This window comes from Gavialis gangeticus, unplaced genomic scaffold, assembly GCF_001723915.1.
Source record: "Gavialis gangeticus isolate Ggan-Ray unplaced genomic scaffold, GavGan_comp1, whole genome shotgun sequence".
NCBI classification, from domain to species: Eukaryota; Metazoa; Chordata; order Crocodylia; family Gavialidae; genus Gavialis; species Gavialis gangeticus.
Window position 1 is genome coordinate 179,046,269 of NW_017729024.1, and position 11,980 is coordinate 179,058,248.

At 45.5% G+C, this 11,980-nt stretch overlaps 1 protein-coding gene across 6 annotated transcripts in view; it reads left to right on the top strand.

Moving 5' to 3' along the window:
* Positions 1-11,980, top strand: part of CTIF (cap binding complex dependent translation initiation factor) — a 378,020-nt gene that overhangs the window by 255,569 nt on the left and 110,471 nt on the right. For 5 of the 6 annotated variants that reach the window (XR_002097493.1, XR_002097494.1, XM_019518141.1 and 2 more), the window contains 2 exons: positions 6,594-7,035; positions 10,151-10,480. Coding sequence is in view for 4 of the 6 variants with exons in the window: in XM_019518141.1 (XP_019373686.1) it covers positions 6,594-7,035; positions 10,151-10,480 (772 nt within the window). In the remaining 2 variants the exon portion in view is untranslated. The remainder of the gene's footprint in view (positions 1-6,593; positions 7,036-10,150; positions 10,481-11,980) is intronic. The other variant, XM_019518143.1, reaches the window with a different exon arrangement.

Consider the following 11,980-nt stretch of genomic DNA (forward strand, 5'->3'; position numbering starts at 1 on the left):
TTTTTTCTTGAAACCGTATTTGTTTCTTGAGGTTCATTTTCCTTGCAGCTTCCAAGCTTGTATTGTGAGCCACTTCGGTTCTGTCTTCCCAGCTGTGTACATCTGAGCTTAACATGTGGGCAGAGCACCCAGTACCTTAGTCTCGAGCTGTGTCTGGGTCTCAGGTGCTGCACTTGCCCATGTATCCCTAGGATTTCTGGGGATGACCCTCACATTTCTTTCTGTGCTGCAGGAGGTTGAACCACTCCATGATTTGTGAGCAAATGTGTGTGTCTGTCTGGGCTGAGAAGAATTGTGGGAAGGCAGTGGAGGACTATCAGTGAATTGGCCTCCAAGTGCACTTGTAGTAGAAAAGGGGGGTTACTAGCCTGAATGAAGGCTTTGTTTGGCTCTAGCATCAGCTCCAGACAGGTTATCTCATGCTATTTGAAACCAAAGTGAGGGAGTTGGTTTACTCTAACCATGCCTATGGTGCTGGTAGATGCAAAATCCACCCTAAATTTTGCTTTCAGGACCCAAGGCTCTTTGTACAGATGGGAAAGGGTGTTAACTCACAACTGCTCAAGTTGCCAATGGAATAGTTTATACTCTGTTGAGCTGGATCCTCTTTATCTGGTTCTGTTGAAACCAGCTCCCTTCACTTCCCTTTCCCAATGGCTCTGGGGGGTTTCTGTGCATTGTTACCTGGTGTCTGTGTTTCACCTCCAAAGTGCCTGCTTTTACCAGTGGTCTGCATGATCTCTGAATGTGCTCCTCCAAACATTTCAGTCTGCTTAAACAGAAGAAGGGTATAGTGAACGGTGGATTTTACTTCTAGAGCGGAGAATGGCCCGAGCCTTGAGTTTCCAACATTTCTGGTTAACCAGAAGTTGGATAAGTTAGTAAATGGAAGCTAGTTGCTGTTGGTAAATGCACATTTCAAGCCTCTCTCAGTCCCCCAGGCAAAAACTGGTTTTCTGAATATTTTATTCTCCAGCTCTTGTCCAAGAGAAACTTTTCTGGGGGCAGCTTAGTACATGATGATACGAAAACAGAGGGAGGAAGGGTTGCCTAGTAGATAGGGCATTACCCCAGCACTTTAGAGACTGACTGAATTCGCCATTCTGACACAGATGTCCTGTGTGCCCTCGGTCAAGTCACATAGGCGCAGATTGTAAAGACCCCGGGTGTTGCTCTGTTCAGAACTGCAAGGAAGAATAAGTCCTGTTTTCAGAAGTGACATAGGGCACATCTACAAGGGTTTTGAAGGCTTGCTCTCAATTACCCTCACCTCATGAACTACACCTCTGCATCTCTATATTACCTTTCTGCGTCAGCATGTGGAAAGCCCAGAAGAAGAGACAAGTAGTAGATAGTAGTAGATAGCCTGATTCTTACTGCGTAGCTGCATTTCTAGGCAGTAGACAGAAAGTGAGTCATGGAAGAGCTGGTAGCATAGAGACAAGAAGTGGGGTACAGAAGTCCTGAGCTACAGCCTGATGCTCAGGAGAGCTTCCTGCATGGGTCTGGGATGCTGCTGGGTGCAAACTAAGGAATCTGTAAATGCCTGGTAGGTTTGGGCTAAAGGAGCAACCCTTGGTAGCAATACAGACATACGTCAGGCTCCTCTGTCCTGTTGACTTTCAGATATAGGCCTCTGAATTCTTGTATCGCTTTTGGAAATGAGACATAGCCACATAAATGATCTGGGAAATATTGGAGTGTAGATCTGAGAAATATTGGAATACCTTAAAATTTTTCCCTGCTTCCTCTCCCCCCAGCTCTCTGCTTGACTTCCTACGTACACCGCATTCACCTATGTCACACTGGTGTTATGAGGATAAATGCACTAAGCAAGCATTTGCCTGAATGCAGGATTCTCTTCTATACGCACAGCTGCTGCCAAACCATTGATATTGCTCCTTGCTTGACATTTTTTCTCCCCTTGGTCTTTCTATTGTCTGTAACTTTTGTCTTGTTCTTGTTTAACGGTGGTGTTTTCGGTCCTGGAGTCGCTGAGTCTAATGACACCGTTGCATTTGTGTTTGTTCTTGTGCTTGCCATAGGGACCTTGCCTTTTCAGCTCTCCTGCCCATTATTGGAAGGGTCTGTCTTGCACCTGCTTCCATTTAGTGTCGCCTCCAGTTATATGCTCTTTAATCATCCAAATTTCACTTAACAGGCTCTTCAATATTCGTTCTGTGACCACTTCTTTTTGGGCTCTTAACCAGAAAATACCTCTTACTGAGGGACATTCTCTAACTAAAAAATGCCACATCAAACCTTATTAGGAGGATGATATGACAATATATCTCCTTAGCTGTCATTTCCATATAGTCTAATAGTTGGGATTTTTTCAAAGGAAAAGAAAGGTAGCAATGAAGTGCAATTCCCCAACACACTTTTGCCTTAACTGCCCCCCCACCTTTTTAAACAAAGGCTTTCATTAGCAAACATGATAACATACAACTAAACGTGTGTTTGCTTTTAATTGTCTGGTTCCCCTGCAATATTTGCAGCCCACACAGGCTCATATCCTCCAGTTTCTGAAAATCAGAAATGGAAATGGACTATAAACACAAAGTGAAACCAGGCACTTCGTCTCACAAGTTGAAGCGGAATGAAGTGTGAAACAGTAAAAATTGAAAACTGAGTTAAATGTGTAATACTATTCTAGTTTTACAATGCAAGGACTTACTAATAACCCAGGCAAAGGTTTTCAAGTAACTTTTTCTGTTGCCTTTGTAAGATAAAGTTTGAAACTTAAATAGCTTGTTGTGCATTTGAATCAATAGAAACAAGTGAATGCTGAGCAAGCCTTGGACAAAAGATACATCCTTGCAAAATGGTTGTAATTTACAGCAAAAATTGAAGACTTCCTCCATCTTCCTCGTCTCTTTATTTTTCCCTCTCTGCCAGTCAGCTTGCAAAAAAACCCAGCACCATGTTAATAGAAACCTGGATTCATTGGTCTGAGACTAGACAAATTCGTTCCACTGCCACTGAGAACAAGCCTGTTCTTCCTCCATTTAGCCAAACACAAGCCCTAAGTCTTGATGGTTAAGAGCCAGTTGGCTACAGACAGTAGGTGTTTGCCCAAAGTGGCTGCCAAGGAATACAGTGCTGAAGGGCAGATTTGGGTTGGCAGACAGAGCTGGAATCTGTTTAGCCACGCTGACCAGCAAAATATATTTGGGACTGGCCACTTCCTTCATCAGAGCATATTTTGCAGAGCCACACAGATTTGTTCTGAGAGAAGTCAAATAAATTGCTATGCAAAAGGTTTAAAATAACGAGTGTTATTTATCTGAAAGGATGACTGGAGTTTGAGGATGGGGATGAGACTGAACCACAGAGCAGGAATTATTCTTATAACTGGTACAAAACTGACAGGGTCATGCAATCCTACTGGTCACTATAATGACCACTTTGTTTCTGTCTGCCCCTCTCTGCACCACCTATGCATGTGCATACTGGTTTCTGGCTTTCCGTGGCTCAGGAAGTGATCAGGACACCCGCTATGTAGAGTCCCTCTCCTTTCAGCGCTGCAGATTACATTGGGAGTCTCTGACTTTGCAGACCTGAAAAGTGCAGCATGTTACAGGGTTCAATCCAAAATGGTTTTTAGACAAAGCAACCTCTGAAAGGGCAGTGGGCAAGCCCTGGGCAGTCCCAGCAAAAGCCAGCACAGTCTGGGACCCTGGAAAGCCTCGTGGTTTTACAGGAAAGCACAGTAAATAAAGATTCAGTATCAGCTGCCCTCCTTTCTGGTTACGGTCACACTCCTGAGCTGGTGACTTCAGTTGTCATTGCCATAAGGGAGCAGTTATGTCACAGATACTGGACTGCAAGAGCAAATCTGACTGGAGGAGCAGACGGGTTAGATAAGTGAGAGCTTCTATTTGGATGAACAAATTCCTTGATTATCAACAGTGATAGGAAAGGAAATAGCCTCCGGTCAAAGGCAAACAACTGCTAGGATTTAGATATAATGCAATGTTCTCCCCCCAAAACTTCCCATGTATCTTCTTAAACTCTACTGCACTGTTGCTTTAAAGATAACCTGGTGAAAAGCAATGGAAAACCACGCAGGTCAGAGGATGCCCTAAATCCTGTCCTTTTGTGTGATAAAGGCCTTTCAACTTCCTCTCTTTTTTTCTCGTGTGTTGCGAGCACTGATAATCTTGTCTCGACAGCCCGTTTGGACATCTGAAACGTCCAAGTTCAGCTGGAGGATGCGAGACACCTCTTGGCTGCATCTGTTGGCAGGGATTTCCTCGAGCCTCAGCTTCCTGTAGAAAGGAACACGGGGAAAATGTCCTTGCTTTTCAGTGTTTCAGGCAAACTGTGTAGTATAATCGTGTCTGCTCCATAGGAAACTTCTCACACCAGATGCATTTGCTCTTCTGGCTTCAATGCATAGTTTGGGCACCAGAGCAAATGGACTGCCAGATAATTTTCTTTCATTTTACCGTTGCTTTTCCAGGGACGCACAGTCTAGTCTTGTCGCTAGAGCATGGGCCGAGCAATTGTGGGTTTTATTCATAGCTCCCCCATGACTAACTGGCTTCTGCAATCTTGGGCGAGTCATTAGTGGGCGCGCTGCTCCTCTCTATGCCATGGTAAACTCCCACAATAGGCCCTAATGGACTTTGTTTCCTCGTGTGTAAAATTCACATAATGGCTTTCTTGTACTTCAGCAAGGTGGCGTTTGGCTTAATAAATGTGTAGAAAGCTTTGGAAGAAAAGTGCTCTAGGGGGACAAATCTCGACTCTTCTGACATGATGGACAATGATTTCCTCATTCTGTTCCTTGCAGACAAACTGTTAAAAAGTTTTGAGGTACAAGTGAAAACCCATGCAACCTTCTTTTTTTTCCCCCATGACCTGATACTTTTCTTTCCCTTCCCCTGGCCTTCAAATGGACTTACTAATTTGTGGCAAGGACTGTTATGCAAACAGGCAATATTTGACCACCAGAAGTTAGTGGCATTTCTGAAGAAACCTCCATTAAAATCCATGGAAGTAGGAGAGCATTTGGTAGGAACATGAAGAGTGGGGAACATCAGTATTTTGCTGAAAAACAAGACCTAAATAGGATCAGTTGGCAGACCTGTGCATATCTTCATGTTAGTCAAATTTTCTTTATTCATTTTGTTTCTTGTCCCCTGTTTTCAACAACCCCCGTTTCATTTTTAAAAATTTCCACCTGAAAGAGAGCAGGCTTCTTAATTTGGAAGCGTGTTCCCTTGAAATCATAGAGCTACAAGTCAGTGAAATGGTGCTGGGAGAAGGCAGATCTGAAACTTCTTTTGTCTTAAGAACATGGAAAAAATTATCCCTAATATTTCTTTTCAGGACAGCTTCCTTCCAAAGGGACGTTTTACTACTGAAGTTGGGAAAAGCCAAGTCTTCTGTGTTATGGTCCAGAAAGGACTGCTCAACTAACATAGCACCAAGGCTGAGATTTTCAAAGGGAACCAAAGAAATGGTATCCATTGACAATCTCAGCACATAGGTTTTGAAAATCCCAGAACAAAGGCTTTGCACGTAGGCTTGCTTTTCAAAGAGGTGAAGAAGCCCACATCGGTTTTGTTACTGCCTTGGATGCCAATGGGCCAGTTCCCCAGGTTTGGTGTTGAGAAGACATGGAATCTCTTTCCTGTAAGAAGTGAGATGCTCCAGACAACCTGGCTGTGTTGTAGTGGCTTAGTGTTAATCTGCCTGGCTAGGATAGCCCAGTACTGGATGCAGCACTGTGTAAAATCGTTCAGGTATTGTGAAATACTTTACAATACAAGTCTGTGCTTCTGTCAGGTACTTACCTGGCAGCGATTACCATGGCATCTGAGTGCCTCACAAGCCACATTGCTTTTCTGTCCCCCAACATTGCTGTGAGATAGATAGAGGTGTGCAATTATTTCTTTTACAAATGGAGAATGGAGGTCGTTTGCCCAGGGATGTCCAGAACACCAGGGGCCAAAGCACAACCGTGAACTCCCATGTCTGAGGCTAGATTGCTGTTCCCTGAATAACAGCATTCATTTGGATAGTTTCTATCTGACGTGCTGTTTGATGTCTCTGTACTTCGTAAAACTTGCTTTTATTGAAAACGAAGAGAGTTGCTGGGTTTGGAGACCATTGCAGGCAGAACAAGAACATCTGACTCTGAGCAGGGGGATTTTAGGAACAGGGTAGCATGAGAGGAGGAGCAAAGGGCGCACATGAGGTTGCTGTCTGCCTGCATAGAAGGGAGCAGAAAGGGCCAGCACGGTCACAGGAACCATCCCTGGGCACCAGGCGATGACGACTAGAATCCAGCGGCCTTGAGCGGGATTATTTCCTGTGAAAGGCAAGTTGAATGCTCAGCTGGGCTCAAGATGGATAGGGGGGAGAGAGCACTGGCAGGCAGGAGTAATGTGAGGAGGTTGGGAGTTTACGTTTGAGAACTGAATTGCCAGAGTGCCAAGTAGCTCCCCAGTAACAGCCAGGAAGTAATCAGTACCCAGAATTACATGGCAGGGAGCTCTCAGGGCATGTCTGCTGCTCTCCTGGCGCTGATTAACCCAGGAAGCAGCCTGAGCATACTGATTTTCCTCTCTTTGGGTTCACAGGCGACAGCAGAGACCTCCAGGCGGAAACAAAGCGCAGCAGCACACGGATAATCAGCAAGGGAGCACCAAACACAACAGGGAACACCAGAAACTCTACCAGGGAGGCCAAGCCCCGCACTCCTCGGGGAGGACAGGCCACCATGGGTACAGCCAGAACCGGCGATGGCACCACAACCAGAAGCACTCGCCTAATGACAAAGAAACACACAGAAATGCCAAAGAGACTGAGAATCTGAAAATCGAGGATGCCTCTGTCTGCACGGTGCACATCCCCCTGGAGATGCACCGGAGCACAGAAGCGGTGGAGAAGCAGTCTCAGCAGTATATTCAGGAGCAGGAACCCAAGCGGAAAGATAGTATTCATGAGCGCATCGGGGAAAGGCCCAAAATCAACTTGCTTCAGTCATCCAAAGACAGACTGCGAAGGAGACTAAAAGAAAAGGTACTATTTTTCTTGAAGAAACTAAGTTTCCCTTCATAAAATCCCCAATTGCTGATCATCTCACATCTGTGAGGTTGGGTTACATGGGGTCCAGTTCGTGAGGGCGCCAAACTCACCTTCCAGACTCCTACAGTCAGTACTTCTGATGGGAGACCAGGTCTTTGGGTTCTTCATTAGGCCTTATTGGGTGGCACATCTTTGCTAGAATGGGCCCACGCATCCCCTGGCTATCCGCACCTGCCGGCAGGTACCCGTGAGGCCACTCTAGCCTTATCCCCAGCAGCCACTCAAGCCCAATGAAGGCTGAAGGCTTGAGAGCAGCCCCAGAAGGCCTGTTTTGGGGCAAGCAGGTCTATTTCTGGGCAAGCACAGCATGCTCAGTAGCATCATGTCTGCATGCCACCTCTATAGTGTAGATACAACCTGGATGTCACACTGCCCGGCCCCTCACCCACCTGATTGCCTGGTGTCTATATAAGGCAGGGATGGGCAAATGCAGCCTGTGGGCCAGGTGCAGCCCACCAGGCTATTCTATCCAGCCCCTGAAAAAATTAGAAAATTATAATTTACCTGCCCCTGGCTACATGTCATGCAGCCCTCGATGGCTTGCCAAAACTCAGTAAGCGGCCCTCCGACCAAAATAATTGCCTGCCCCTGATAGAAGGCCAAGGTTGCAAAGAAGTAATTGTGAATCCTCCCCTTACATCTGCACAAAACACAACTTGAAGAAGAAGGTTTACACACAGATAATGGGAACACATACACTTCTCAGGCTAAATGTAATTTCCAGCCGATTCTTTGTGGTGTTTCACATGCTCCATCTGGTTTGTGGACTACAAATACAGAATTCAGACTGAACATTGGATTGTTGGATTTAGCCACTTAAATTTGATATCCATCTGTCTCAATGGATGGATGGATATATATATATAAACACCTTCCTTCTGTTTATATATATAAACATCCTTCCTTCTTCCCTAAAGCGGCTCAGCAATAACAACACTGTTGTACACAAGTGGTGGCAGAAATGTACTTTTTGGAAACAATGTTCAGCTTCAACTTTTTACAGGTTCTTTGCTAAAATGTCAGTCTACACCCTGTGGACCTCAATTTTTTCTTAATACAAATTTATTTTTGCAGACTGAAAATGAATTTGAACAGCTTTCCCCCCCACAACAGATATATTCATTTTTAAAGCAAAAATAAACAAAGACAGCTATGTAGGGCAGGAAAAAAAAAAGAAAAGAAACTAGTGCATGAAACAAAATGAGCATTAACAGTTTTACAGTGCATGTGCATCCTTTTGAACGCGTGTTATCTACTCAGGCAATATGGGAGAGAGTGAAATACAGACAATGCTAACTGTGTTTAAAATTTAATTGTTTACTGTTTTTGTAAAGCAAAGATGATGCTGAGAATGGTTTAAAATATTCATTTGCAAGTTTGTGTCTATGTGCTGATATAGAAACTGCTCCTGCAAGTGCTTGCTTATTAAAATGTTCTTACACAGAAGCGTCCTCTGTGAGTCTGCTGAAATGTCTGACAAGTCTACGTAAATGAGAGCAGGATTGCAGGATCAGACCAATAGTCTTAATTCCTGGGAGCCAGGACCTTGTAAAATCAACCCACCAAGTAAACACTAGGCTGTGTTTATGCCCCATCTCCAGTGTTTAGTTTACACAGCTGGTCTCCTACCTTCACCCACCTGGTGCTGAGGCCGTACCTGGAGTTTGCTAAAGGTTTCAAGGGCTCTCCTATTGCAAGGTGCTTCCTTTCTGAGTAGAAAAGAGAGAAGTAGTTAGCCACGTTAGTCTGTAGTCGGGTACACTCTGCCCTGCGTTCTGCTTGAATAAGAAAGGAGGAAGAGAAGTGAATAGATCAGAGCAAGCGGGAGACCCCGCTGCTGTGTGTCTGTCCTTAGCAGAAAGTTTCACAGGAGAATTAAAAGTTGAGCTGCAGTGAAGACCATGCTGACTTAAAACTACATCAGCTGAGAGATGAAAACATTACAGCTCTTGTAGGTTCAGATTGGTTCAGATTGTGCATGTATCTCATGTGACAACCTTGTTAACTATTTGGGTCACTTAGTGTATACCCAGATCTAAGTAAGGAAAGGCCTTATTATCAGAGTGCCTCACAAACATGAATGGACGATTTTTCGTAAATATGACTGCAATGCATTGTTATTCCCATTTCCCAGATGAGGAAACTGAGGCACAACACAATGAAGTGACTTGCTCGTGATCACATAGGAAGTCTCTGGCAGAGTCAGGAATTGACCCAACATCTGAGTCCTAGTCCAGGCCTTAACTCAAACTTCCTCTCACTGAGAAGAGCATATGTACCATGACACTGGACAGATCTACACTGTATCACACAGTTTAGAAACACTCACATTAGCTCAGCTTATGGTAGCACAAAACTTCCAGGTTCTCAGCAGGGTAAATCAACCTGTGCAGAGCTGCGTAGTACCACCACTCTTCTGTTTCTAGTTCCTGACCTAGCTGTGAATGGCTGGGAAGAACAGGTGAGCTGTGTAGACGTACCCCGGGAGTCCTGCGAGGCAGAGAAAGGATCAGCATCTCCTGGGACTAACCTGCTGCAACTAATAAAAAAGGGAAAAGAGGAGAGAAGGTGAATAGAAAGTAGTAAGTAGGAGCATGGAGAGAAGATAAGAGGTGTGACATAATCTGGCCGAGTCCCTTGCTTCATAAAAGCAGCAGAGGGACCTGTGTCCCTCTCTCCTTAGCAGCGCTGGCTCCTAAGAGCATTGTTAGTTCTCAGTGCTTGAAGAGCCAGGGTCACCTGCTGGTGAAAATACTGCAGAAACCGCTGGTGTTTCTTACTACCGTAGAGACAAGGGCTCTGATGGGAACGACTGGTACTAGTACCGGTATGTGCCCAGCGGGATCCAGGTATTTGCAGAGCTAGGAGGCCTACAGCCAAGCTATAACTAATATTCACAAGTTCCTGGCTCCCCGCCTTGGTCTTAGACCACTAGAATATGCTTAATGTTTCTAGGCCTAACTGTATGACTCCCAAAATTCACCCCTATCCCCTTCATTGTGTTTGGAAGAACAAGAGCTGATCTATCTGTTTTTTCCTTGTGTAACAGACGCCTTGTCTTTCCCTTTTCACGGACCAGGACGAAGTCACGGTGGAGACGACCAACCCCGAAAAGAACAAAATGGACAAATTAATTGAAATCCTCAACAGCATGAGGAACAACAGCAGCGACGTGGACTCGAAGCTCACCACCTTCATGGAGGAGGCCCAGAACTCCACTAACTCGGAGGAGATGCTGGGCGAGATTGTCAAGACCATTTACCAGAAAGCAGTCACGGACCGGAGCTTTGCCTCCACAGCAGCCAAGCTGTGCGACAAAATGGCGCTCTTCATGGTGGAAGGGACCAAGTTCCGAAGTTTGCTCCTCAACATGTTGCAGGTAATTAGATATTTGCAGCTGCTCCCGGCGTGTAATTACTCGAAAGAAGTCCATGAATTCTGACCATAGCTGAGCTTTTCCCAAGCTCCATTCTCGCCCAATTAATTATAGAAAATGAACGTGTACGCGGGGAGAGGGCCACGGTTTTTGTGTTTTGTTTATGCAGGCGTTCCTTGGTTACAACAGACCAATATAATATTATAGGCACTGTCTGGTTAGTCTCCATCCCCATCTTCTCTTTCTATTTTAAAAACTCTGTTTAACAAATGCTCGTTGCACAGGCACAGTCCACCACGGTTTAACCCCCAAAGAGCTGAAATATTGGGGTCCTCAGGGCAGCAGCGAGAGGTATCGCTCCTCAGGTGGGCTGAGATTATTCCTATCTGAGGCGCACCCACAGTCTTTTTTGAGCAGTCTGGTTGGTGTATTGTGCTTGGTGCTAGGCCTGATCATTGTCTGGGACAAGCATCTTAAAATGTAAAAAGCCAAAATGGGCCCAGGCGGAGGAGGAAAGGGTTATTATCACAGTTTGTACAGAATGAGAATTGAGGCGCTGAGAGATTCAGTGAAGGTTGCGCAGGAGCGTCGTTCCCAGAGGTGTGAACCGAATCCAGATCTCTAGTGTCTCTGTCTAGTGCTTTTCTGCAAGGTCAGTGGGGCACTTGAGCTGACAGCCCTATTTTCGAAGGGAGGCAGACGGTCATTTTCGGGCGATAAACCTCACTGCTCCTAGGTGGTTCGGCCGGAGCCCAGGTTCAGGATGGTGCCCTTTAGCTTTGATCACTAAAGAAATCAAAGAAAATGGTTAAAATGGGACCTGTTGTAAGACCCTTCTGTGCAGTTTAGCCAGGCAATGTGCTGCTGGACAGTAGTTGCTGGCATCAACTTGCACAGCTTGCAGCTGAAACAGCTGCACTTACAACCCAGACGGCAATGATTTGTGTGTTTGCAGGTTGTTGATGATTATGGGTGACTTGTTTATCAGTACATGCAGCGCGGGCATTTGTGCACCATACCCCAAAACACGATAAAAGGCAAAGTCAATTAAAAAATGAACTGACAACCGTGGCAGTCGGCCATAAGAATGATCTATAACCAGGAAAATGTCCATGTCCCCTAAGCATCCAGCTGCATGCTGATTGAGAGCCCAGACTCGGGTGGCTGGCCTGGTTTATCGTGCAGTTCTGCAGCTGATCCCACAGTTAATGTATTTGTTTGCTTTGTGGAGGGGGGGGGTGTATCTCATACACCAAAGCCCCACCTGCCCCCTTCAGCTTACCTTGTCTATCCTCTGCTGACCCAGGGCATCGGCCACCCCTGACATTTTGTTTGTCCATGGCTGACCAGACAAGGCTGCGTCCAAAGCCCGTAGCATCGTTCCTGACTCGATCAGTCAGATCACAGAGCAGTGCATGGAGCTGCCTCCTCCTGCCTCTCCACCAGACTTGGATTGTGATCATCATTTGCACTATCAGACTTAGCCTATCTTGCAGCTTTTCA